This window comes from Cantharellus anzutake (assembly GCF_015039405.1).
Source record: "Cantharellus anzutake strain C23 chromosome Unknown EI90scaffold_15, whole genome shotgun sequence".
Taxonomy (NCBI): domain Eukaryota; kingdom Fungi; phylum Basidiomycota; class Agaricomycetes; order Cantharellales; family Hydnaceae; genus Cantharellus; species Cantharellus anzutake.
Window position 1 is genome coordinate 456616 of NW_024066965.1, and position 26451 is coordinate 483066.

The 26451-nt window shown below is 50.1% G+C and overlaps 8 protein-coding genes across 8 annotated transcripts; 4 read left to right on the forward strand and 4 right to left on the reverse strand.

Moving 5' to 3' along the window:
* Window positions 1-2381: 2381 nt before the first annotated feature.
* Window positions 2382-3617, reverse strand: EI90DRAFT_3288126 (uncharacterized protein). Its single transcript, XM_039067095.1, has 2 exons — window positions 3333-3617; window positions 2382-3249 (listed from the first exon to the last, which is right to left on the reverse strand). Exon 2 carries the CDS (start codon window positions 3246-3248, stop codon window positions 2769-2771), a length of 480 nt encoding a protein of 159 aa, XP_038918134.1. The 5' UTR covers window position 3249; window positions 3333-3617; the 3' UTR covers window positions 2382-2768.
* An 823-nt stretch (window positions 3618-4440) lies between these two features.
* EI90DRAFT_3049597 (uncharacterized protein) lies at window positions 4441-5831 on the forward strand (the record flags this gene model as incomplete). Its single annotated transcript, XM_039059701.1, is given in 4 exon segments — window positions 4441-4492; window positions 4833-5765; window positions 5776-5781; window positions 5792-5831. A coding segment is annotated over 1 exon segment (495 nt), but the record flags the coding sequence as incomplete, so codon positions are not given.
* A 562-nt stretch (window positions 5832-6393) lies between these two features.
* On the forward strand, window positions 6394-7933 carry EI90DRAFT_444306 (uncharacterized protein). The gene is made up of 3 exons (XM_039067623.1): window positions 6394-6992; window positions 7131-7177; window positions 7298-7933. Exons 1-3 carry the CDS (start codon window positions 6576-6578, stop codon window positions 7590-7592), a joined length of 759 nt encoding a protein of 252 aa, XP_038918136.1. The 5' UTR covers window positions 6394-6575; the 3' UTR covers window positions 7593-7933.
* Window positions 7910-8542, reverse strand: EI90DRAFT_3049604 (uncharacterized protein). Its single transcript, XM_039059702.1, has 4 exons — window positions 8348-8542; window positions 8245-8293; window positions 8142-8190; window positions 7910-8090 (listed from the first exon to the last, which is right to left on the reverse strand). Exons 1-3 carry the CDS (start codon window positions 8514-8516, stop codon window positions 8151-8153), a joined length of 258 nt encoding a protein of 85 aa, XP_038918137.1. The 5' UTR covers window positions 8517-8542; the 3' UTR covers window positions 7910-8090; window positions 8142-8150.
* A 503-nt stretch (window positions 8543-9045) lies between these two features.
* Window positions 9046-10108, forward strand: EI90DRAFT_3014897 (uncharacterized protein; the record flags this gene model as incomplete). The annotated part of the gene is made up of 5 exons (XM_039056833.1): window positions 9046-9209; window positions 9314-9362; window positions 9548-9566; window positions 9670-9756; window positions 9807-10108. 5 exons carry the CDS (start codon window positions 9046-9048, stop codon window positions 10106-10108), a joined length of 621 nt encoding a protein of 206 aa, XP_038918138.1.
* Window positions 10109-10882: 774 nt separating this feature from the next.
* EI90DRAFT_3049613 (uncharacterized protein) lies at window positions 10883-12195 on the reverse strand. Its single transcript, XM_039059703.1, has 2 exons — window positions 11037-12195; window positions 10883-10977 (listed from the first exon to the last, which is right to left on the reverse strand). The coding sequence occupies exon 1, from the start codon at window positions 12105-12107 to the stop codon at window positions 11124-11126; it is 984 nt and encodes a 327-aa protein (XP_038918139.1). The 5' UTR covers window positions 12108-12195; the 3' UTR covers window positions 10883-10977; window positions 11037-11123.
* A 1622-nt stretch (window positions 12196-13817) lies between these two features.
* EI90DRAFT_3049618 (uncharacterized protein) lies at window positions 13818-14724 on the reverse strand. Its single transcript, XM_039059704.1, has 2 exons — window positions 14310-14724; window positions 13818-14286 (listed from the first exon to the last, which is right to left on the reverse strand). The coding sequence occupies exons 1-2, from the start codon at window positions 14370-14372 to the stop codon at window positions 14116-14118; spliced, it is 234 nt and encodes a 77-aa protein (XP_038918140.1). The 5' UTR covers window positions 14373-14724; the 3' UTR covers window positions 13818-14115.
* Window positions 14725-16033: 1309 nt separating this feature from the next.
* EI90DRAFT_3121068 (uncharacterized protein) lies at window positions 16034-17991 on the forward strand (the record flags this gene model as incomplete). Its single annotated transcript, XM_039063367.1, has 7 exons — window positions 16034-16370; window positions 16463-16561; window positions 16611-16825; window positions 16884-17167; window positions 17215-17531; window positions 17583-17807; window positions 17867-17991. 7 exons carry the CDS (start codon window positions 16034-16036, stop codon window positions 17989-17991), a joined length of 1602 nt encoding a protein of 533 aa, XP_038918141.1.
* Between the last annotated feature and the right edge of the window lie 8460 nt (window positions 17992-26451).

The window sequence follows — 26451 nt, forward strand, 5'->3', positions numbered from 1 at the left end:
AGCACTTGAACATCCTGCACAGACGGAAGAGAAGTTGAGCAGCGGGGTGTGCTCGAAGGAGTGAGGCAAAACCGATCTGTAGGGGTCAATAGCTGGAATGGGGGGGTATGCTTCGAGGTGGTCATCGGTGTGAGGCTGGAATGAAAAAATAGAGCGTAGGCCCGGGTTTGACAGTGGTCATGAATTGGAGTTATGTTGACGTCCTGCAGGATGGTAGAATATCAAGTAGCAAATCAGACAACCACTCGCAAAGCACAACTAGCCTTAGCCGCGTCACCGCATATGAACAGAACGCTAAAGAATATGCAAGCAGATGTTTTTAACGATGGGGTCGGTATCACAGGGTTCGTTAGGCTGAAGTAGTCTCTAATAAATAGAACGACGTTGCTTGCGCAGACAAGGTTCCATTGGAAGGCGATCAATCTGCGGGATATTCCCTACCGATGATTCCCCAGAGTATCGTCCGACGAGACAGGTAACAATCTTTCCCGTGATGGTCCATAGCCGCCAACCTCCGCCCACTCGCATTGCGCAGGGTCGCTGAGTGGCGCATCCAAGACACCAAGACAAAAATAAGCAATTGGCGACCTCCCATAAATGAGATGAATCGCGTGGTGATCGCACAGCTTGCAGTTCGGGTTGGCTTGATTACCCGCCCTCTGATGAGTGTCTATCCCCATCGTCGAGAACACTGGACCGGCAAGGTCCCCCCCAAAGGTTTTCCTGATGATCGATCATATTCTCTCAGCAGGAAGATGTGGCGGTCCCGATTCTCGCCGCTGCGTCCGATGCATTCCCTCCTCCCCAGTGGCGCCCGCTTTGTCTCGGACGAAGTATTGGATAAGCAGGTCGTGCTGATGCACGGAGGTCACCCACTCACGCGTCCCCGATCTTATAGCATAGCCTCAATATACTATAAAACGCACAATCCAGCCACGGAGCGGGGGGTTCATCGACTTCGACGTAGCTCGATTGGGTGGACAGAATGAGAAACCGAGTGGAAAGACAATAAACTGATGGCACTGAATTTACTTTATTTTCCAGAATCCTGCTAGGGCGCCAGCCAAACATAAGCTAAGCGCTCCGCTCTCGATTGCTGCAGCAAAATCTTTATGCCTTTTGTGAAATGAAATTTTGCTGGAAAGGCTTATCAATCCTGTTATCTTGAAGAAATAGCAGCTATCCGAGTTGTTGAACCATGACAACAAAGGGTGGGGACTGATGGTGCGGATCTGACCGTCACCTTCCCTCTCCGTGTAGATGAGACACCAGGCGAAAGATTCGGCATCGTGTCTGTAGAGACGTGGAATCAGGCCCTTCAATTTTATCAACTACTTGAAGATACAAGTGTGGTTCCCCGAGCGAGCCTCTGTTTGAAATGTTGATACTCATAACTGAGACAAGATATGGGAAGATATCAAGTAGCGGAGGATAATTTCACCTCAGTCCTGTTGTACGTAAACCGAGGAAAGACATGAAAGAGAAAAATCTCCCTCTGTGAGTGTAACGTTCGAATCGCGCACGCGCAAGGTAACAGGAATATCAAGAAAGGAAGTCCGACGCTGCACGTAAGTCGATATCTCGACTTCAAGCAGCATGCATGTAGAATACGGAAAGGGCAAGGATTGAAAGCTGAGTATGCAAAGGGTTTTTTTTCATCAGCAGATGACGAATGATGTTCGAATGAAAATCCCCTGAAATGAGAAACGTGTAAATACGGAGAGCATTTTGTTGAAAATGCATATGAACGGACTTTGTCGAGGCCGTTAAAAAGAGTTGACATACGAGGTTCAGCGTTTCGGCCATCCATGAGTATGGGGGTCTCCTTTGGCCACGGTTGGTCTTTCGGCATCTGGTCCTAGTGAGCCCATCGTGCCTCCTCATTCTACAACCTAAACCCAGGCTGCAATGCGGAGGGAGAGGTAGAGACGGTCACATCACCAGCTACTTCGCAAAGCAATAGCTGAAGAGTCCAGTCATATCGTTAGCATCGTCGAAAGGTGAAGGATACAGATAATATGTCAGACTGATGATGCAACGATATCCAAGGAGGCCCCTGTGTAGCCGGAATCGGAGACTAGCTAGAAAGGCGAAGAGAAAAGTCTTCGGGGTACGGCTCATTTAGGCATCTTGGTACATAGAAGTTGAGCAGCAGCGGGCTGGGTGTATTCGAGACGAGTTGTAAGGCATTGGAGAAAGAAACGAAGATGCTTGCAGTTAACTTGAAGTTGGTGGATCGGGTGAGGACGGAAGAAATAAAAATGTGGCAATGCTCGGGTTTGGACCGTCGGAGTGCACAGTCCGCGATAATGTCTCAAGATCTCTATACATCAAACCTCCACCCCTCTCGCACTCCCCGAGCTAGGCAAATTGGACGTCGGGATCACTTCAGCTGGCAGTGTTTTATATTCAAAGGGAAGAAGAATAGGTGTTGCATTCTCTGTCGCTAGGGCGGCGACCCCAACTGCACCGTGGAAGTTAACCTCCCCCCCCTCCCCTCCGTAGAGCAATTTTCTGGGCGTGAGGATTGTCTGCTACATCATTTTCCAGGGAGGTTCATCCATGGACGGCTTCTCATAGGTGGGAGCTAGTAACACGTACACGTATACAATGCACAAACGGAGGGGACCAATATTAATATCCAAGAACGAGAGTCGCATGTTTTGTGATAAAATTCGTCAGGTTAACTTTGTCCCATCATCGCATCCCTTTCATCTTTTTCCTCCCGGAGCTTGGCATACTCCATCACATTGACATGGTTCAAAGAATCAGGGAGGCCATGGCGTTTCCTGCTGTACTGCATAAAGCGTGCTTTCGCGGGCCCAATGGCGTCGGGTATATCGAGCCATGTTGCAAGCGCCCATGCATCTAAGGGGTTGGGGCGAGCCAGCGATGATCTTCTCTAGGTCCTTAGACAACAAATGCGTAGCCCTTCCGCATTGAAGTTTCCTTGAGGCGAGTATCAGAGAGATCCCCTCGTCCAACTCTTCGATACGACGAATGGTGTGCGTTGAATACGTGAAACGAAGAATTGTGTCGAGAATCGCTGCATCCTCCCCAATTTCGATCGTTCGCGCTCCGCTGTCGGTTTGCAGCCGATTGAACATATCGGAGAAAAAGGGAGAAGCTATGGAGAGGACGCATTTGTGCACGCGGAAGTCGATGCCATCGGTAGAACGCAGGACGACATCGCCATCCGCATATGTGAGATACGACGTGTCACCGCTCGAAGTGCTGGAGAGAGACATCCTAAAAAGCAAAATAGTGATACGGGCCCCGCCACGCCCGTTTTAAATTTCGTGTACTTTCGCAGTAAGTATAAATGATCATACTTTGTTCTACTTTGTTCACAGAACGTGGTGTAGTTTACTGATATCGAGATAGATCGAGATCAACCACTGGTCTTCACCTGACCGGGAGTGGCTGTGAATAAGCGCCTTGCGCCGTTTTCCGTGTCAACTTCTCTTCTGAACACCCCCTCGTCTAGCTCTCTTCCAAAACACTAGGCTGAGGTTCACAGCACTAGACAGTCGGCTGCGCAAGATGAGCGAGGCCGCGGAGCCACTTCTGCGCGTCCTAAAGATTGCAAGTGCTCAGAACCCACTCTGCCTCACAAGTTGATGCGAGCCAGCGAGCGCGCTTTCTTCCTTGGCGTGGGTTTGGCTAGGATGACTCCACTCGATATCGACCTACTGCATAGCCTGTCGACTAAGGTATCGTTTCGTTTCGACTGATAGCAGTTAAGCGCCGAGATTCCCGCATCTGGTCAGTTCTCAGTCAAGATCTTTATTCTCGTGAGCCTAAAAAGACCTCCTAGGAGAGAGCATTGATTGATAAGAGATGATATGAACGTGAGTCCGACCGTGTTGAGTCATTCAGGGATGACTGATTGACTCATCCGCGATTTGTCGCACATTAGGTCAGCTACAACCTACCCTTACGAGCATGCCGCTCCCTGAAGCCGATTAGAACGGTGTGCGACATTCTAGGGCACCTTGCAGCATTCTGAGGTCCCTGATCCACCTGTGCGAAATTGACTCATACCCCATGGTCTCTCGCCTAGGTTGTATATCATGGCACAGCTGATATCGGTGCTTGATTCTCCACACTCTAATGAAGTCTCATGGAAGTCCATAACTCACCATTTGTATAGCCACCGCGCTTATGGCCTCCAACCTTCGCACTCCGGGGCTGTGCAAGTCGCCTGGGTTGCACTCACTGCTTGATGGTTCAATAACTCATGAGACTAACCCTCCACCAGCCTTACACCAGCCTCCACAGGGCGCTTGGAGCACGGCGGCCGAAGTTATTATCCGATGTCCGGCGGATCGGAGTGGCAGCAATATTGACGCGGCTGAACCATTGCTGAGTCACCTGGCATCGGAGCACAGCATGTTATCGAATTATACCGAACTCCGACTGAATTTATGACGTCCTCAGATGACTCGATTCAGTCCAGCCTCATATAAACCGCCGTCACTCCGACTCTCTCCCTCTTCCTCCAATTCCTTCAACTGCGCTAGCTTTACATGCCCGCACTCGAACACACCCAGCGTACTTTCAACTTCTCTTCTACAACTCAAGATATCTTTCCCCCAGAGGCTTCAACGGAGCGGTCGGTCCCCATCCTGGCCACACAAAAACCTGCTCGCAGCCCCAAGTTTATGGACATTGACAACATCATCGGTCCTCAATCTCACTCTTCTCCGTCCCCGCCTCCCAATGGTACCGACGAAATGACTGAACCATCAAATTGTCGCTCTGTCCTAGTTGGCGACGTGCATATCTCTCCGTCCTCCCCATCGCAGCCCCTTAGTCACCGACATTCCCCTCCACCGACCAGGTCCCTCTCCCCACCGATCGATTCATATGGAGCCCGCGAACCACATGAGATGGAAGCATCGATAGAACCTCCTAGAAAGTCGTGGAAACACGCTACTGGGATTCGCCGAGGCATTCGTGTCGATAATATGATTTCTGTCGATGCTCCTACCCATTATCGGCGTCCTCCTGGATCCATTGCACCATACAATACCTCCACTTGGGCCCTACCAAAAGGAGGTAGCCCCACATCGGATACCCACTCCGCTCCACGTCTGCACCGCAGTGCCTTGTCACCTCTCCAATTGCCCCAGCATAGTCGATTGTACGATGACAGCCTGGATGACGAAGTTGGATTGGGATCTGCAGAGTCTGACGACCAAAAGTATCTGATTACTGCGGAGGATGGAGAACTCGTGTCCGTAGCTGATTCACCCGAAGCGCGCAAGCGACGACAGAATACCGTTGCGGCACGTCGGAGTCGACAGCGAAAATTGGAATACGTCCGCTCGCTCGAGACCCAGGTCGCCGAGCTTCAGAGTGAGCGTGATGGGCTTAGAACTCGATGCCAAAAGGCCGAGGAGAAGGTTCAGTGGTTAAAGGAGATGCTCATGGATGGTCGACGCAGCAGTTGAATCTAGCATATCGACTTCTTTCTCTTAACAACTTCCGACAAAACTCCTATTTAAAATTGCATCTTCAACAGATGCCCAACTTTTTCCGTGCGGATCGCTTCATGGGTTTCATTCTCCCGTTTCGCCCACTTATGGATCCGAAGGTGCTTTCTCCAACAAGCCCCCCACTTTCAATTGATGCACTTGTTCACATTGTTCGTTTGATTCACCTGCAATATCCCTTTCCTGTACTCAAGCGCTGTAATTTTTTGTTGTTATGGTTCTTGCGCTAGTCGTAATGTGTCGCGTTATATTTTTGTCCCTATACTTTCATTGCCTTCGTTCAGCAGGCATGTAATCAACTTTCTACTTAGTCCATAATGCATTGTGTTAGCGCCCGTACATTTCGATAATGACAATAGTAGGACGTGCAGCTTCTGAAGGACTTTGAACGGTAACTCGGTTCGGAGGGGGTATCAAGTGAGCTGCACGTCCTTACAGAGTGAATTATATTGAAAGTTTCCTTCCGGGCGGCTCACTTATCTGAATCACTTGTGCATGGGGATTACACACTATCCAATATCCAGTCCAGCGATTGCCCAGATGTTCATGTCGTTGCGAATTTCCTTCGCGTTGCTAATGAGAACTGGCCGGTTATTAGCTTGAGCCTGGCGCTCATTTTTGTTGTTTAAGCAACGATCATTGCAATAGAGACCGCTTGCAGGATCCGATGGCCAGAGATGGATTCCCAACCAGGGATCTAAATGATTGCATAGTATAGGATATGATTCTTGTGTTGGAATACGAGTCACATGATGAGACTGAACCGGAATATCCGGGAATATTCTACAGGTTACTAGGCGCCTGCGTAAGCGCTGGGCATAGAAGAGCCTGGAATGTTGTTGAGGAGTATAAATATGGGCGCTGGAGCACCGTGTGTATTTTAGTTATATTTTACATCTGGGTTGCGAGTGAACCGCTGAAGCGGGTTGCCATATTTGGAACGCCGCGTTTACAACATCTTGAGAAGACAGAGGCAGGGCCCGGTCAGAGTGATCGGCAGACGGCCGGAGTGAGGAGGCCGCCGCACAACACCGGATCTACGGGATCAGGGAGTTGATCAAAAAAAGGTCGGGTTTGATGACTCGAGTGTGCCGATCCGATCAGGGGTCAATGGGTAGTGCCGGAGGCGCGCGTTGCGGCTGTGCACGTGTTCGTTTGAAGTTTTACCGGCCCGACTGTTTGTGCGGATCTGCAGGATCAATGAGCCCAGGAATGAGCGCTGATGGGGGGTCGGCAAGCGAAGGTTACTCAATGGATCGCTTACGTAGGCGGAATAGAGGGTTGCAAAAATGTTTTGGTTGCTTTCTCACACAGGATTTTCGTGGAAAATCCCACTGGAGGATTATTGGAGTTGGAGCAGGATTTTCTTCGACCATTGTGTCGTTCCCCAGACACTCTTACTTTGGTTTGCGAGAGGTTGAGCGGAGCACGATTTTAATCATGTCATTCCACATACCACCGCCACGGCTTCGCTGGAAGAAATCCTCAGTGAAGGTATGTGCTCGTACTATCCTATGCATTGAAACTACCCGCATCTATCCTCCGGAGCCCGTGCAAGAAGGGAAATGCCCCTGATGCCCCACTTCGACGTAACTTCACCAATATATCTTAAACCGTTCGTGAGATCATCAGATGGCTGCCGGAAGTCATGCCACGATGGGGGAAGTCACGTATTGCGGGTGGAGGTGATAAAATGTCCACCTCTTGGGCACAAAGTTGACGGAATGCGATGCAACTTTTGTTAGGGTGAGTTGTTTTATTGCTCTCTAATCAAACGTTTTACTGAGGGGTTGCTGTAGATTAAAACCCTTGTGTCCATCGAAAGATGCCGCTTATCAAGCAAATTTGCTACGGCATACTGTACGAGATACTTGTATGCACACTCCCGGCCTCGAATTTCCTGGGCATCGATGCGCCAACGACTCATGCACGTACTCCCTCTTGTTTCTAATTGCGGAGCTCATGACAATGCTGCACTCACTCCAGTCTCCTTCACAGATTATCGCGTTAGCATCGGTATGTATCATCGGTGTGTGGTCGGTTTCGTTTTGGAACAGCATCGCCGCGATGGGCAATTGTAGATCATGGTATTGAGCTTGCACAGCCCATTTTTGACGTCGGTGATGATTGATTACATTGTACTTTACTGTAATGTATTGTAACATGAAATTCTACTACGTATTACGTCGCTGAATACTAGAAGGTATCTGATAAAATATGGTGCACAGAACTTGGGACCCGGACTTCGTCGGGTGAGTTGGTACAGCAATGCTGTACGGGGGCGTACTCATCCTCAAATCCATCGATGAAAGCTTCTATTACAGGTGCGTTGCATGACGGAAACACAATTTGTTGTACTTAACAAGGATCAAAAGGGAATATTGCCCCAGACTCGTGGACGAGAACTAAGGAAAAGGAAAAAAAAAAAAAAAGTTCCAGTACATACGCATATATGGCCGGAGTAAAGTGTCGTCAAACCGACAAGAGAATTCCATCAGTCAAGTAGAAGTAAAGAAAAGGTGCTGGTGACAGTCACTCCATGTCGCGCTTAAAAATGATCACAACCGTGATCAGTCATGCCGGCAGAATCACCTAAGCTGCCATGAGTGCCCTGCTAGAATATTGACGGCATATAATACACACTGTCCGGCTCTATTTGGAACGGCCAACTTCGGGAATATCCTCAAGCCAACTAGATAATAATGGCGTGAGATGGAAGCATGGTAAAATCACCAACGACACGTACTCCGGTTGGGTGGCGCCGCCGCCGCCGTTGATGGAACCTCTTTTGGCGCCTAGTCTGATAGTGAGCTACGACGTGAACATTAATTGGTATTTTTGGGACTCACTTGAGCCCTTAGGGGCAAGCGGACCCTTGAGCAGCTCCAAACGTCTGGCATATGCATCCACAGTAGGCTCGAGCGGTTCGCTACGTGCCGGGAGAGCCGCCGAGAAAGACACCCCAAACGCAGCCAAAAAGAGTACGAGGGTGGGAAGTTTGGTCAAAAACGTGAACATCCTGTTAAGTTCCTTCCTGGAGGGATTCTGTAACGGTTACTAGTTCCCTCAAAGGACGGCTTTATATAGGAACCGGAAGGGCACAACCTTCTCAAAGGGCAGCCTCGCAAGCATGCAGAAGAGACTGATATCAAAGGGTGATATGTCCAGCCGATATGCCAGCACATTGATGAGGCATATCATATGCATGTATCTCATGAGAATATTGCCCAGGTCATGGCATCCATTATGTTACCACATTGTCGAAGCTCATTGCTCAGCCATTAATATTAGATCCCTCCGGCTTCAGCGAGGCGCCCTGATGGGCCCTAGTAACCAGAAATCAGATAGAGCCTCGGGTGAGTCTGTAAGAAAAAAATCACCAGGGCCGTTCAACTAACTTGCGCTAAAAATGATCCGAACCCTAGGATATCCCCTGGTGGAGAGGTGGGGGATATTGAAACCGTCCCTCTTGTCAAATGGATAATCAATGCATACATACTTCAATAATGAGCAATGACCAATATTCAACACACAACCGATTGGGGTCATGACCCTATGGCGAGAATATCAAGGCTCGGCTAGGACTGAGTTGGGCACACATCTTGTCGCCAACAGCAATGAGGGCTTTAGACGAAAGAATATTCGGATTTCGCTAGTTGTTACTGTAACGGATATGAGGACTTGTGCCGGCAAGACTCCCGACCATGATTGGTTTATGCAATGGGGCCCCAATCCCATCACCTGATTCGGTGGCGACAGATGATATGCATATGAAATGGGTCCCTGATAACCCCTTATGGATACATATGTTTCAGCATGCTGAAGCAGTGGGAGGGCCGGGTTCTGACTTATCGTCAGCCGAAGGTCAGCAATTTCCCTTGCGGACACGTTTTTCAGCAGGCTGAAGCAGCGGGAGGGGTTCTGACCTTATCGTCAGCTGAAGGCCAGCAATTTCTATCGCCACAACCCGACGTCTCGGCCCAGCAGCGCCCGTTCGGCGCTGGAACGATCAATTATTGTTATTATATTAATACCATGATGTGAACTAGCCCAGGCATCTTCTAGACTGTAAGTCAATGCATGACGACTTTGGGCGCTCATGATGCTTCCGCAACGTTTACCGCTCGTCTACTTCCTCGTCATTGGTCCTGATCCGCGTTATTTGCCCTAGGGAATAAGAATGACCGATTTGTTCCGGCAGTGCGCTCGGTGCTCGAGTATCCCCGCCGAAACCCAGAACTCAAATGGATCGATCGCAGTGGGTGACGGATAGGGAAATTGTAATTTATTCTGCGATTTATGTGATAGTGCGATGGGTAAGTACGGAATTTTTTCTTATGGCGAAAGAGACCAGACCTGAGGGAAAAGTCGGGGAGGAGCAAATTCCTTTCTCCCTTTTATGCATAGCATTTACCCAGAGTGGCACAACGGCCCAACTAGGGAACAATAGTGAAAATGAAGAAGGGGGGCTTCCTGGCCACTCTTCCTTAGCCGCTCGTGTACCGCAAGCACAACCGCTGAAGTCTCAGCACATCCGGTACAGCCCGCAGGCGATTATTGATCATATGGGCCCGGCTGAGGACAACTCCCAAGTTTGTCCTCGCCTGTAATAGCACTCTTACTGTAAGGGGGGTATATTCTCGCCCTCAGTTCAGCCTCCTGAGGCTGATTCAGCTGGCCGAACGCCCTATTATCGCGGCACGATTCGGTTTGAACACGTTTCAGAGTTATTGTGCATATGTATGCATGGGGATTATTGTATCATGGTGTACCATAACAAGGACGGGACAACTGTTCTACCCTCGTGCGCCTTATCAGTCCTACTGCGCGCGGCCCACCATGGGCGAAAATAACGCGGGAAGGTATCCATCCGGAGTTGCGGGTGCGAGTACGTTGGCGACATGCATACATCCGTTTCATTTTTCACGAGTAGAGAGGCCCTCCGACAGCTTGTTCATCAACTCCTAGCTGGGGGGGGATGGAATTAACGTTCCGTCATTATTGAAAAACTCGCGACGCTAACGCATGCAGTACTTCGGGTATCGGAGATGAAGAAATAAATTACGTGCATACAAGCGAGCGCAAAGAAATATATAAACAAAAGCACAGGTATTAATGGCGCAAAATTTACAATAGCGCGTGAGCATTTGGGGTATATGATCAAAACAAGTGGGTGTTCAATAAGCACAAGAATAGAATATGGGGGGTATATGGGAAAGCTTTTCCGATCTGTGAGCGGATGGAAAATGAAGCACGAAGTCCGTATTCACTGAAATGAAATTTACGTCCGAGAAGAGGGATATTCTCAACGCTGACCGCCATGTTTTCCTTCATTCTGTGTGTGTCGAAGAAGAATCGGGGCCAAGATCAGGTTGTTGTTGGTTAAGCCTTTTGTCCCGCAGAGTGCGCCACTCAACGGAGTCCGAGCAAAACGTCGGTTGTTAGAACCGGAAAGGGCAATGGGCAAAATTGAGCAGAACTAGAAATGGCGAGGGGTTAATATAGCGCGCAAAGCACAACGGTGAAAGCTTTACGTACAAAAACGTGGGGCAGATGCTGGCGCAATTTTGAACAGAATATGTTGGAATCGTTTTGAGAGAGAGAGAGAAAGCTGACATGAGCAGCTCAGCTGGTACGTCCAGCGCTTCGGCCATCCATGAGCATCTCCTTCAGCCACTCGACCCTCTCCTCTGCCTTTTGGTATCGAGAAATGAGCCCCTCACGCTCATTTTTAAGCTCGGCAAGCTGAGTCTCGAGCGAGCGGACGTACTCGAGCTTTCGTTGCCGGCTCCGGCGTGCCGCAACGGTATTCTGTCGCCGCTTACGGGCTTCGGGTGAGTCAGCTACCGAAATGACAGTACCATCCTCCGCAGTAATCAGATATTTTTGGTCATCAGATTCCGCAGAGCAGCTCCTGAATTCACCACTATCCGAGTCATCGCCATTCAATTGGCTATGCTGCGGCAACTGGGAGCGAAGTGGTGCCTGGAGATGGGCCGTAGCATTCTGCTGCGGACGGGGAGTGGAACCAAAATCAGATGTGGAGTTAACTCCATTCTGTGGGGCTAAATCCGAACCCTTATAACGCTCCATGGATTGAGGTGGCCTCCTATAGTGGGTTGCGGCGTCAACCGGAACCATATTATCGACCGAAATGCCTCGACGATGCCCAGTAGCATGTTTCCGCGACTTTCTGGGTGGTTCCATGAGAGCTTCCATCTCATCTGATTCTCGAGATCGATGTGAGTCAACTGAGGGAGCTGGGGGAGAGAGGGAATGCGGAGGAGAGCGTGGGTGACTAATGAGCTGCAGTGTGGGGGGAGAGGCGGGATTGCCATGCGGAGGAGAGCGTGGGTGACTAATGAGCTGCGGGGTGGGGGGAGAGGCGGGATTGTCACTAGTTATCGCAGAGTGACGGTTAGGTAGTCCGGCCGCGTCGTTGGAAGGCGAAGCCTGAGATGGGTGGGGGGAAGGACAAATGATGTTATCTATCTGCATAGACTTGAAGTCGCGGACAGGTTTTTGTGTGGCCAGGATCGGCAACGATGGGAGGAATCGCTCTGTGAGAGGTTCTACAGCAAAGGGTGTCAATTCATCTTTGATGGACATGGAAGAGAGGCTGAGAGTGTCTCGAAACAAAGCCAAGTGGATGTTGGAAGGAAAGATTCGGAGAGATGTCCAAACCTTTATATATGCTTGACTCGTGAGAAGGTCATCAGAATTGAATTGGGTGGAGACGGAATAGAGTAATGCTGTGCAATGACTCAGCGTCGGGCTGGCCGTGTCATGTGTACCTTCGGAGATTACAGCATAGGTTTAGCCGTCGGTAATCGACCTCCAACTTATCTGGTGGCGGTGGAGGAGTGGAGCTTTGAACTATGTAATTCTACTTCACATGTTATCAAGGGTGACTAGCACAGCTCCGAAGTGGAGAAATGGAGCCGAGATCTACGCAGACGGAGGTGTGGATGCCTCGAGGCTCTGATTAGCACAAGGTACACCAGGGCAGCACTCTATCGGCCGTAAGAATTCCGAGACAGAGTCAAGCGCGGATCAGCTGTGCCCATACTACGATACGATTTCGAAGCGTGGGCCATGTGCAAGGAAGATCAGGGCGTCAGAGTACTGTGGAAACACCTCACCGGATTTAGCCGATTACGGTGGAGTTCCTGGATAAGTCGGTTTGTGTTACGTTATCGACTGACGCTCGCGTACGATAAACTCTCCGCATCTCCCAGCCTTCATCCGCCCATGTGGGTTTCACTTACATAAACTCCTGTCGGCCAAGGACGGAACTGTCGTGAATAATAGTTGGTAGAGGACGTGGCCTAGTCCAAGTCCGAGGGCATGTTCAAGCAAGAAAACTAGTGGGTTCATTCTGTCTTTACATCTCACATGATGAGGTGCACAGAACTGGTTCGCTTTGTATAGAGGACTATTTGACACAGGATTTACGCCAGCATCTTGGCAGGGGCAGGGAAAGTTACGGCGCCTACTCAAAGTCACCCTCGTCGTAAACTGGCGTAAACAATAGAGTCCATAAGGAACAGACGGTCATTTGAATTTCTCTTGCTCCTTGGTCATTTAGTGCGGTAAAAAAAAACCATATAACCACTTTGGGAAAGCAATGCACATGTCACCCTTTCATCGCCTCCAGTATCCGCAGGCTGAGCCGAACTCTGTAACCGATGCTAAACCGACAGGCACCACCATACATATCCCTTTCGGAGCTGCGTTTCCAAGAAGCGAGATAAGTATGAATGAAGGCAATACAAAAATGATTTAGACTTACACATGCATTGAAACAAGCGCATTGGATGTGCCGAATGTCTCTTCCCCTGATCCCTTTTAGTTTGTAAGAGTCATTTATGACGGAGCGATAACTAAACTCTGTCGCCGCTGAATTGGATAACTTTGGGGACGACTAACCGTGGAGCTCATGGGTTCTGGCGTTACATGGACCTCATCTTCAGCTTCAGTCTCCCAAAGAGACAACTTGCCATGTTGCTGGAACTTAGATTACACAGTACGACCACACCAGTTCCAAAAGCTAGACATCCCAAAACCGGGATAAAGGCAATGATGAATAATTTACTGCAGGCCGAAAGCCAAAAGGAGATTCTCCAAAACAGCGCGGATTTACGGCCATCAGTAAGCGCATCAACACACCACAACATAGTCATCTTCGGCGATTGCCGAAGGTATCCTGCCCACGCGGCATCTCTTTGAATTCTTTCTTCACAGCGGCACAACCGCAACAGCGGGGGTGAAAGGAATCTGGTTTATAGGACTGAGGCCGAGGTTTGTTTCCTGGTTGATACTTGTGTGATGTTACAAGCCAGCAAGGGTTGGACGCGATGCTAAGAGAATGTCGCAGCCGTTCGCCGTCCCGGGGGAGCCGCGTAACCAGACAAACTGGTTCTCGACCCCCTTGAGACATTTGGTTATCGAACGCCTGGAATCTTAGATCGCGTGCTTTCAAAGGCATTCGCGTTTTTTTTCTTCTCGGTCGTGACATAGGTGTGGCCAGCAGCGGCCTGTGAGTTTTTTGAAGCTGGGCGGTAGTGGTGGTAGCGTTGATTGAAAGAAGGTTCAACGCGTACAAACGACAACGTAATTACGCTACACGGATGGTCATGCCGAGAAACAGCGGGGTTATTGCCACCATCTTTGACATCCGAGCCCCGATGAAATCAACAAACTGGAATAGACCACCCCAGAAGGGCACACGCTTGGGCTTTCTAAACTTGGAGCGGCGGCAAAAAGAAGTTTTTGGGGGGGATCTGACCTAAATCTGGGATGGAGGAAAACTCGAGACTCGAGAGCGGTGGCTGTGGGTTGGAGAGTAAGTCTCGTTAGCGTTTTTCTTCCCATCGCCAGGTGACCTGAGTCTGTATCTGTGTTGGGCGCTAAATTAGGGAACTCGCGAGATGACTTTCGGTGGAAAGGGGAGATAGTGATGGCTGAGGGACGTAACAATATTATAGGATGTGAGTCGAACCCCAAGAACCACCGGAGGCGGAAAAGTGCGTCACAGTAGACGTAGATCTGTCACGATCTCCAGTAATCGCTCAGCTCAGGGAGGGAATGAATGGGTGCCGGGATAGGGAGTAGGGCAGCGGATCCGCGGAGGTCTCCGGTCCATCCTCACATCCTCGGATGTCTGACCTTTCTGCCACATATTACGTCTTGTATACATGGATATATTTGATGGAGCGCAACGGGGGAATTCATACAAATCAAAATAGTGGGTGTTGCAGTGATCCGCTTTGTTCCACATACCCAACACGCTGCGCACTCTAGTTGGATCGATCGAAGGGTTAGAGCGAGGATTTTCTATTCCAGAGGGTGACGAATTTCTTGTGTAAAGATAATTGCTGCTTGTCAAAATCCCTATCCAATTCGTTGTTGAAGGAAGCGACAATCTAAAAGGAAAGATGAACAATCCTTAAAATTTGGGTGAGAGCAGCGCTTCGTGGCCATGCTGACCGTTCAACTTCATTTGCTGTACCAACAGACGCTTAGTAAGCCATATGGAGGAGTGCATCCTTCGGCGAATAATTACGTAAATTGTGACCCTTTCGCTTACGTGTTTCTGCTTGGATGGCTCATGCGTCATCCTCTAGCTCTTTCTCCTCTTTCTGGTGTCTTCCTTTGAGTTTATCTATTCTTGGACGCATCAATTGCCCTCTGCCTACAAGCACTGTACCCCAACAATCCTTCTCAATCGATCACCAAGGAAGCGGGGCCATCACAACACTCGCCATTGGAGTTCTAGCCACAAAACCCATAGTTACACCCCCCACCATAGTATGGTAGCCACAGGGATGTATGCGGAGATCCAAGCATGTGGGAGACAATATATTGTTAAGTATCCATATTGCAGGTGGCTATGTCCCGTTTGGGGGGAATGCATATGGTCGCGTGATATAGGAGTGATGGGGTATGAATGTGGTCAAACGGGGGTGGCACTGCCACCACCCACTACACCTGACCTCCGTAGACCTTGCGCAGATTACACCGTTTGGGTTATTGAGGGAAGCGGCCTGGGCCCCACTGTCTCTGCCGACACACACGATTCAGATCCAGGGACATTTCGTTCACATGCCGATTATTTACATTGAAACCCTGACCGTACTTACAATACAAATAGCGGCTCCGATCGCGGCCTGCTCGATGTTCCGGAGCGCCACTTAGAGCTCTTGCACACTGTGTTGGACCGGCGAACAAGTCAAACGGGGTGCTAAAGGGGAAATCGGCCTGTAGTTGGTTGCAGATGGGTGTAGATGTGCAACATTGAGGAAAGGGTCTGAATGTCCAATTTTCCATTTGAATTCTGTGTCTGCTACCTGATACAAGGTTGCAATGTAGACCATGGGTCGAACGGGGTAAAGGCTGGTGAAACGGCGTAGATACAAATTCCTCTCTTCAGGCTTGTTGCTAGATCAAAATTGATAGTTCGGATGCAAATTTGAGGAAAATTTTCCGTTCCCCCCAAACCAAAAATCACTGGTAGAACAAGAAATCACCCCAGAATGCCTTCCCTCCCACAGAACGCATCTTCAAATGCATTTGACTCATCAATTCTGACCCTTCAGGCCACTTTCTCCAGTGGCATGACCTTGTTGACTACGGCTTCCACTGCCAACAACTTCCTCAGAGCTACAGATGGCCCGTTCGCAGAGTTGAAAGAGCTTATTGCACAACATACTTCCATCGAAGACAGGCCACAATTCCAACCACTTGTCCCCCCCGATCAAATTGTGAAGGGGATTGTGCAGAAAATATGGGGTCATTCATCTATTGAGACAGTCGGAGATATTGGCGATATACTGGAGAAGGGACTCGTTACGGATGATTTGAGCCTCGAAGGTGCGTTGGTGTCTTTGTTGCTTACACCGTTTAGAAATACTCAAGGACCCCCTGCAGTTTTTTTAGAAGCTTGCATTGCCGGTTACGCACAGAAAAAGGGGAAGTCCCCCAAGAAGTCATGAAGAGGTTCCGTTTACACAATCCCACTGAAGCGGGCCAAACGGCTTGGCAAACATGGCTTAAGCTTCACCGTAAGTTAACCACATACTCGCAAGATATTAGGAACTAATCATTTCCTAGCTGGAATTGACAGTCAAGAAGCAGCATGCCTGCGTAAATTACAGCAACAGGATATCGATAGGAAGTACCCTGACCAGGCAGAAGAAGCAAAAGCGTTCTATGATAAAATTCTGATACATTGCGGGGACCTTGTTTTATCGAAGGACGAGAGGGAGGCTCAACCAAATGAAGGCCTTTATCTGTTGCAGAAAATAACGGGAAAATATGCTGCTCAGGTATAGTACAGAATCCAGTAACTATCGCAATCGATTGTACTGAAAAATTTGCTGATAGCTCGCTGCACTCAGCTCCATTCATCCTGTTGGGGTGGCGTTAGTGGGGTTCATAGCAGATGACAAGCTTGCCCCTCGGGATTCGACTATCGCATTTACGAGCTCACCAATGATTGCGGAAATGGTCAAAGCTATGGGCCTACCCCTCACAGAGGATAGTGCCTTAGCCATGAGGAACTTCTACGACGGGATAAAGGCATTCAGGTACAAGGTTTATGCAGGAAAGGCACAAATAACTTACTCATATCCTTCCAGCCCATATCAACCCGACGCCATTAAACAGAGGTATGAGCAATTTGTCTCCTAGCCCGCATTGGCTGAAATAGGCGCAGAACCTTTCTTCAACATCTTGGGGCGTTTACGAACCCCGATAAATCTACCAGCGAGGTGTTTGGTGCCTCAAGCCTCATGAAGACCGTCGTGATGCACATGAAGCAAAGTGTCCATTTCAGCGATGATCTGGACAGGTATTTGGGAAATGGAACGGGAAACACGGCCATCAAATCAGAGGTTGAGGGCGATGCGAACAACGTGGATTACCACACACCCGCATTAAAAAGGAAGGAAGGCCTCGCCTTTGCAGACGAGACCTACGGCTCGCATCCCCAACGCCGCACTGAGTGTGCTGGGCGGCTTAAAGCAATCATTCGTATGTCCTTTTGCCGTGCCGTCTGATTGCTCATCTGACATCTACTTGTAGTGGAGGCAACAGGGATAACTGAGCTTGGGCACAACTGGAGAGTCGCCAACATACTTTCATTCATGCTTGAGCATCGTCTCCGTTTTGTTGGTTGGCATCGTGGTGTCCCACGCTTGAACAAGTCACTACCGTGCGATTGGACCCCACGCGAGTCTGCACGGTGTATAATGCAGCTCACTCACCAGGATCCGGAGCAGACGTTGAGGGTGGAACAAATGACAGATGGTGAGGAAAATGTCAATGAAACTTCAAAAAAACACAGCTCACCGGTTTGGGCTTACCAGACGAGTACCTGACGCGTGAGGTGCTACACTATGCACCAGATGCGAAAGGGAATATTACGAAATACCTATTGCCTGAACACGAGACAAGGAGGGCAATTGCGAGGACAGCGGTCGTCCCCGCATGAACCCAAAAACGTAAGGACAGCACGCCAAACTCCCCAACTGTGGAGATGGAAGGAGATTCGGTTGGTGATAATCAAATATCATCCCCGTCTTCCAAGCGACGCAAGAAGTCCAAAGCCACTCGCGCACGCACCCTCACGAAGGCAAAACCTCCCCGTGTGACACCTGGGGGCCACAACCAAATGAAAGAAGCCGCGGTACCAGAGAACGAGGTGAAAGGTCCACAGGACGATGGCATCGTACCCGAGACACCACCTCGCAACTCACCTGAACCGGGCGGGTCTTCATCATCATCAGTAAAGTTAGAGGCAATAAACCTGACAACGTTCCCATCAGGTGTACGCTCAGGCTTCCAGCAAGGGCGTGGACCGCAACTCCCTGATGACCCAGAAAACGACGTCTTCATGGAGCAAGCCGTTCCGGAATCACATACGCCAATGGTCATCCCTCCAATTAGGCTCATCCATCCAACACCGCATAGTACTCCCCTCAAAGTTCAACCAGTGTTGAAGATTAATGGAAGTACGCACCTCACTGTGAACGAAGGTCCAACGTCCCGGGCACCGTCGGAGGCACTGTCATCCGTATCAAGCCTAAGCGGTGAGCCTCCCACCTTTGACACCTTGTTCAGGTGTGCACGAAACTCAGTGTGGCGGGCTGCATCGAAAATGTTGCCGACGGTTCGTTTGAAGGCGCTAATGGAAGAAAACGTTGAACTCCTAGTCAACATCGACATCATTGCCCTGCACGTTACCGAGAAGGAGCCACCTCCTGAAGTCTTAGATGTCACTCAACACTGGAGAATGATTAGCGCCGTTGGAAACGAGCTTCATGACAGGGGGGCTGATGTAGGAAAGGTTGCCAGGAGGGTGGTCCAACTGCTTGACGAGTTGGAAGTGAACGACGACGAGGATGTGATAGCTACGTGGATACAGATGTTGCCCAGTTGAGTGACCCAAACATCACAACCGATCATTGGAAGGATACGTAGGTATCTTAAAATGAAAATATTGCATGCGTCATTATTAAACCTATGGGCTGGGCACAAGTGCAAGGCGTAAGCTCAGCAAACGTAAAATACATCGGGAAGTTATATGCTACAAATTATTCTAGAGTATATACAAAGTGAACGGAAAACGGTCACAGACAGCTATTGCGTGATGCTCTCCGACTACTACTTGCCGCTTAACTCTTCTGGAGTCGGCTTGTTTGGGGGAGCAGGAGGGCTCTCTGCAACTTTGAGCGCAAAAAGACCAGTTTTTGGCTGCCAGCGAATGGACTCAAACTCTTCTTGAGGCGGGTTTCCTGATCTCTTCAACATCTCGGTTGATCGGAATTCGATGCCCTCGAAAAGCTGCCTCCCAGAATCGGCAATGAAACGGACAACACGAGGGTAAATAGAGTCTTCGGCAGGGTAGATCCGCTGGCGGAATGCGCGTTTGAAGCGGTGAAGGCGACAGAGAATGAGACAAAAATGAAGGAGGCCAAAGTACTCTTCTTCGCTTAACTCGAATGGCCTACGCAGGCATATTTTTTTTAACACTTCGCATTTGAAGGTCACCTCCACCATATTGAACGGCGTACGCCCTCGGCTGGTTGTCGTCGTCATAATCCGGAAGCGATTGTATTCGAAGAGATCCTGTGAATACATGCGCGTCCATAGCTCTGTTGCTTCGGATGGTAATGTGTCGGGGCCCTGAGGGATGAGCGGGGCTGGTGCGTGATCCAGTAGGGTTTTGATTGTAGTTTTGTCAAATCCATGAGAAAAGACTTCACCAGTATATCCAAGCTCATAGACGCCAATGTACCCGCTTGGGGTATAATCCTGCATATTGATATCTCTGAGAAGGGCGTCAGGGAATCTTGCTTGGAGGTACCGCTTAAGGCTTTGGGCTTCCTCCTGTGTCTTGCAGAGTAGGTTAAGACAGTGCATCGAACCGTCCCACCTGTCCACTTTCTGATTCACCGTGCGGTCACGCACTTCTCGGTAGGCAAGAACGCCCCGCTGCTTGACCGCTTCCAAGTCATGACGTAGCTCCAGCGTAGGGCCTGACAGGCGTATGGATATGCCTAGCCATGTGTCAGTGGCGGTAACAGAGCCGGCCTCGGACAACGAAATAGCACTGGACGTGCCAGTAAAGGGTACGGACTGATTCGACAACGGAAGGGGATGTTGAGGTTGGTAGTACGAGAAAGGGATTTTGATAAACGCCGCCATCAGTGGAGCATGCGCACCGATGGGGAATGGTACTCTCATTTTCTTCCATTTGGCCCCTTCCAAGGCCGCGCTCAAATGCAGGCCCTCCTCGTATTTTAAATCCAGCCAGACTCCTTGAAGCACACCCTTCATTAAGGTAGAGAGGTTTTTGAACGGAGTAGGATCCCCCTCAGGGGCAAGCGCTTTCAGACATTGTTCCATGGCAAAGCGCTGAGTAGGGGGATCATCTTGTGGAGCTGCGAGCAGGAATTGCTGTGGGCGGGAACATGTAACGGTTTCCGTAACAACAAAGTCGAATCCCACAGTGATATCCCCCTTCATGATGCCGTTCGAAGCCTTGGCCTGAGCACGGCTCCGTATCTCCTGTTGAAGGGCATGTTCTGCTGCATGATCATGCAACGGTGAACATGATCGACAGACTGCAAAGCGTTTTTCACCATATTCCACCCTCCAATGAGGAACTCCCCACCGTTCCAGAGTGAGGGCAAAAGCCTGAGCAGAAGCACTGAGGGTGGAGTCGTGGACCTCGGTGTGAGTGCCGTCCGAGCCGTCGAAGATGGTCCCAATGGCTAATTTTTGAATTGGCCACGTCGGAAGTTCCATACCACCCAGTATGGCGCATGCATCGAGGGAAACGAGGAGGCAATAACGAAGATAGCCTCGTAGCTCTCCAATCCGACGTTCGATCTCACCAACCGTTTCATGGTGATAGTTCTCGGACTCCGCAATCATCCGGGATTGAAGCAGCTTCTCAAGGTAGACATCCGATTCATGCTTGAGTATCGCCATAGTTTCACGATGTGAAGGGAGGATTTCTGCGCGGCAGAGATGAGAAACGGTAGTCCGAACGTGGCGAAGAAGTTGTTTCAGCAACGAGTTCGTGCCTATAATCCGCTCCCTCCACTCAGACATTGGGAGCCAATTCAAACCGTCAGGGGAACGTTGCAAGTCAATATTAAGAATAGGCGACGGGATATAATGAAAAGGGGAATGGCATTCGATAAGCGGGAGGTGCAGGCGGAGCGGGTCGAAGCTGACTGGTCTCCGACAAAAGTCCACAAACTCGCGATATCTTTGAGAGGTGTTAAGGACACTTGTCCTCGTTGAAGGGGTGGCGTTCACCCATGAGGCGTACGATCCATCGTAGGAGCACATAGCATGGGTGTTCACCGCCATGATACGAATCGGCGTCTGACGGTAAGCGCGCTTCACGGTGCCACCTAGGACATCCTTTATGTATTAGACTGGGAATGAGGCGATAGCGATCAGCTTACGGGATAATTCTGTTCTCCAATTTTCAACGTGGGCCGCAGCCTCGGGGGTGGGGGAAAGTGGCTGAACGGGTCGAAGAGGCGCACCTGGCGAAAACATCACACTGTGTGAGAATAACAATTAAAACATTCCTAGACATACTATGCATACCTCGAATAACCATAGCATCTCTTAGCAAGGACGTTGTTCCTCCGTCCTGCGCCATGATCTGTTCAACTGAGATGAAGCGTGCGATATCTGGTGGTGGCGCCCTTAGTCTTGGCGGTGGATCGTAGGAGGAGGGCAGGGGGAGTGGACGATGGGGCGGGGATTCTGGACGGTACTGCGAGATGGGGACTGGGGTATGGGCCGATGGGATTTGGGCTTCGCTGAACCGAACGTCTTCCATGGATGGAGGAGGGTGACGACGTTCTGGGTCATACGGAGGTGCTGGCGGCTCCGCGGAGGATGGCAAGGGAAGTGAACGAGAAGGCTGGAATTCTGGTCGGTATTGGGGAATGGGAACGGAAGCTTGGGCCGATGGCATTCGGGCTTCATGGAATCGACCTTCCACGGCTGGAGGCGGGGCGTGGTGGCGTGGTGGAGCGTATGGAGGCTTTTCAGGCCCATGGCGATGGCGTGCAAAGGTTCCGGATCCTGAACGGTGCGTGAAATGGGAAGAAGGACGAGAGACTTCGTGGGGCGAAGGCGATCTGGAAGACACCAGACGTGGACGCCGGGAGCTTCGATGAAGTGGACGCTGCTCACCCTCTCGCACCTCAGAGCGATGGTACGAATCTGGTGGGAGACCAGGCGATCCTCTTCTTCGTGCAGGTGAGCGCTGGTGAGGGGAACGGCTTCGTCGACGCCACTGGTGAACGGAGCTTGGCCTCTGAGGGGGGACCTGTGGACGCGGCGAACGCCCCCTAGGCCTTCCACCGTGCTGGGAGCGGAGGCGAGAGGTGCGTGACGTTGATAGTACAGGAGAATTATCCCTTTCTGAGGCTGACGCAGAAGGCTCCTCTTCATCCCAGTCGTTCTCGCTAAGGAACTCTTCTGGATCGGATGAAACACCATCATCATCCTCCGGGCGGCGGAACGGATGACCATGGAATCTCAGCAGGATATGTCCATCCTGTGTCAAAGTGTACAGAGAAAAGAACCGAACCGCCCCAGGAGGGTACGTTGGTCCGGCGGGCCTGTAACGGTTGCGATAACGGGTATCGTCGAATATTGAGGCCATCTCATGCAATATGCCGAGCGATCCTGATGCTGCATAATCGATATTCTCTATGTAGTGCTGCACGCAGATGCATTCCGCAATACCCTGGTCATTGTCCATTGTCGCCTTCCTCATAGACTTCGTCCACTCGGATGGGTCAAGCCTCTTGAGGAAGACTTCTCCGAAAGTCTTTCCTACAGTCCAGCCGGCTTTACCGTCAGGGTATGCGAAGGGAATAGGCTCGGGCGATGGTATAGGCGGCGGCATAGGATGAACAAAACACCGCAAATACCGTCGCGCTCCATGGGGAAATTGGTTATATTCTGGAGGAAGGAGTGCGGAGTCGTTTTGTATACATGAATTAATCGCGTTTTGAAGCCACGGTCGGGGAATGAGGATTAAGGATGGAAGGACGTATACATCAAACACAGCATGGTAGTAATGCGTCGAGTACGATGGATCCAGTTTACATCTCTGAAACGTTCCATCCAGTGAATGATCCACAACAGGACTAATCACCTCCTCCACCTTCGCAATTCGTTCCGCGCCTGAAAGAAAGCGACCGGGACGCAGTGGGCCGTCCTGTGTGGGTGGCCCAAGTGCACGAATATAGAATACACCCTGATGGTTTACTTTCCAGCCTTGGTGAGCGCGCTCAGCATTGGGAACAGGGATAGGCGATGTCACAACAGCTTCAGAACTCATGTTCGCGAATGCAAATGCAGTGCAAGCTGGAGGAAAGTGGCTTCGTGGAGGAAGGGAGTAAGATGGCAGTTGGAAGATCAGCCGTGTGTAAAGCCAGGTGTGGCCTGGTATCGGGCTTCGAGCTAGGGTGCTGGGCGAAAAGGTGCAAAGGCGACAAACACAGAGATATCTATCGTACCCTGGTACAGCAGCGTGTAAGCACTCCGCACGACCTGAGTAGTTGGAGACGTGTCGAAAGCCGGGCGTGGCCTACCGGTGGGCTTTGCCCTGGGATGCCGAGCGAAGGGAAGTCAAAGCGATACCGCAGTGGAAAGATCTCTCGCACCCTGGTACAGCAGTGTGTAAACACCCCGCACGACCTGAGTGATTAGAGTGGGCGGGGGCATCTGATGTCTCTGTAATAGCAGCGAGTCGCTAGAACACTCTGCTTTCCAGAAACACCAAACGCCGCTAAGCTGCGGCTCCTCTGTTTCGAACGGGAACTGTAGAATATATTAAGTGAGGTTGTTACTTACTTGACGATGCGGCTATACGTCTGGGACCTGACTGAGAGAAAAGATGTGACACTGGCCACGGTGGCGGAGCCACAAGGTGAGGAAGCAAGATGGGGAGAGGTGGAGCGGGTGAACGAAACCACTGGCTCGTGACCTCTATTGAGTTAATCGTGACAATATTGTCATGGACAATCAAGGGGGATGCCACCCACCTCTTCTGATGGTTCTTTAATAGTGTATTATAGAACAGATGTGCACTAATATTTAACGGCGGGGCTCAGAGGCGATATGCATATTCGAAAAGATAAACAGTGTTGAAAACGGTGTTTGATCTTGCAGGCTCGTGACTTCAATTGGCGTGTGAAGTTGTCATAATAATTCTGAAGCTGTCATGAATAATTCTGAAGCTGTCATGAATAATTCTGAAGCTGTCATGAATAATTCTGAAGCTGTCGTGAATACTCATGAGGTGCTACCTGCCTCTTCTGATGACTCTTTAACCGCTGATATAATGTATTATAGGACGGAAGCACCGTATCAGCTGGTGTTGTGGAGAAACGGGGTCGCGGACGCCCCCGATTGTACACAACAGCTGATGAGCGCCGGGCAGCTAATACACTGAAACAACGCAATCGTCGTGGAAGACTCAAAGCGTAGGAGACAATCGTGAATGTCAGAAATAGATTGTAGGCTAACATGACGTTGAATAAGAGAGATCGGGCTTGTATCGGAACCCCTGAATGCCGCAACCAAGGTATCCCCTACTCATTCAACGGGAACTCACAAACCTGAGCGGTAAGACGCCTCGCTAATAGGCAAGGCTGAATACTAAGGAATACTAAGGCAGGCCAAACCAGCACTACATCCGGTACCGCGAATGGCGCATTCAGGCACACTAGAAATGGATGACAAATTCTCAGCTATGGAACGTTGGCCTGCCATCGGAGAGAACCCGAAGTGCCCCCACTGCGGCGTCAATGTCGACGAGTATGCATGGCTCGCATCGAGATGCATGGAGCTGGAGGACGATGTTCAGAGACTTCGCAGAGACTTCGAACAGAGATCTCAACGGGCGCCTTAGTTTAGTTTACTTATCCAGAAGTTACTGCCCAGGTTCCGGGTGTTTGTTGGGGGGAGCTGAAAATACATTATGTTGACACGTTTTAGCCATTATACATCATGCGTGCAAACGGACAGAGCATGGGCCCGGACGTACAACGATAAAAAGAAAGGAAAAACTAACAAGAGGAGATAGGGGAGGGCGGTAGCGCCGATACAGAAGATGTGAAAGCCCAGGTTAGAAAGAGAAGAACCCACTTGTAGATGACAAAAAGGAAGGGCGGTCACAGCACAAACTCATTCGGGGCCCAACTTGCCGAAACCCACCGAAGATAGCGTCTTCACCATTGGCAAGAATGAATGACTTACTGTATCACATGGTGAAAGGCGAGGTAGGAGAGAAGCAAGCCAACAAAAGAACAACACGCTCTGAGGAAACACGGGAAAAACTAAAAGGTACAAGATGTAAGTTAGCATAATGAACATAAAGAGAGAAGTTAAGCCGAAATGTACGGGAGACGCGGGGAGATCGCTGCGACGGGGTTTACAAAGTAGGAAGTTCACCCATTACACGCTTGGTGATGCGAAATGGTCCAGCTAGAGGTTACGGGCTTATATGACGGATGTCACTGCACCTCGTGCAGACGTCGAACGCCCCAGCTCACTGTTCATGAAACCAGATGGCACACCGTTCGAAATTTTGAGCGTTTTGCAGTGAGGATGGTTATGAAGTGTGGTTTCGGGCCGATCTGGATTTTGAGCATGTGGACCGCTCAAAAGCTCCGGAAGGGACGATGTCCTACAGGTGTACACATGTCCGTTTCATGCAGTGTTGCAGGAACGAGAGCGGCAAGAAGTCCCCCAATACAGGCAACCTTCTGAATAACTTCACTTGAACGAGCATAGTACCATGTAGCACCACCAAATTTATACTCGCCTACCACTTCCTGCAGTTCAAGTCACCAAAAGACGATTCGGATGGATTGTCTTCCACTTCGCCTGCCTCGACGTGCTTGTGGAGTACTGGAATGTATGTCCGCTTAATTGGGAACGCGAGCTGTTTTCGTACCGATTACAACTGACAGTTCTTCAAAATGACGGAACATAAGCCAAGGAGGTTAAGAGTGCCTCCTGGCGTCCCATGTCATCGTTTCCAGGTTGCTGCTACCTGGCATCGGCCTAGAATGCTTGACTCTTGACTGGTGCATCAAGTATCTTATTAGGAGAGGCTCAACACCGGCATACATAAACTCCGCTAGTCAGTTAAATCTATTTTTTCCTGTTCATTATCTAACACTAAAGGAACGTCCGTATGATCAATTCCAAGCTGGGCATAATCAACGGGAAAGTTTGCGGCCACTTTAGCGGCTCGGCACCGCAGTTCGCAAATAAGGTCAGGATTTAGGGTTCTCCAGGTAGGCTGCCAGCTCGGTGTTAACAGAGGAATAGAAAGGATTTGGTGTTTCACCCTATCCCGAAAATCATCGATGTTCGTGTCTTTCGGTGCAGCATC

Bases quoted from the DNA above. Each gene is read 5' to 3' on its own strand.
- EI90DRAFT_3049604 (XM_039059702.1), bottom strand. From the start codon at position 8,516: ATGTTCACGTTTTTGACCAAACTTCCCACCCTCGTACTCTTTTTGGCT. The intron at 8,294-8,347 runs GTGAGTCCCAAA...CTATCAGACTAG, and splicing joins GCTTGCCCCTAAGGGCTCAA to GCGCCAAAAGAGGTTCCATC. The intron at 8,191-8,244 runs GTACGTGTCGTT...ATTATTATCTAG, and splicing joins GGCGGCGCCACCCAACCGGA to TTGGCTTGAGGATATTCCCG.
- EI90DRAFT_3049613 (XM_039059703.1), bottom strand. From the start codon at position 12,107: ATGTCCATCAAAGATGAATTGACACCCTTTGCTGTAGAACCTCTCACA.
- EI90DRAFT_3288126 (XM_039067095.1), bottom strand. From the start codon at position 3,248: ATGTCTCTCTCCAGCACTTCGAGCGGTGACACGTCGTATCTCACATAT.
- EI90DRAFT_444306 (XM_039067623.1), top strand. From the start codon at position 6,576: ATGACTCGAGTGTGCCGATCCGATCAGGGGTCAATGGGTAGTGCCGGA. The intron at 6,993-7,130 runs GTATGTGCTCGT...TGAGATCATCAG, and splicing joins GGAAGAAATCCTCAGTGAAG to ATGGCTGCCGGAAGTCATGC. The intron at 7,178-7,297 runs GTGGAGGTGATA...GGGTTGCTGTAG, and splicing joins GGGGAAGTCACGTATTGCGG to ATTAAAACCCTTGTGTCCAT.
- EI90DRAFT_3049618 (XM_039059704.1), bottom strand. From the start codon at position 14,372: ATGGGAAGAAAAACGCTAACGAGACTTACTCTCCAACCCACAGCCACC.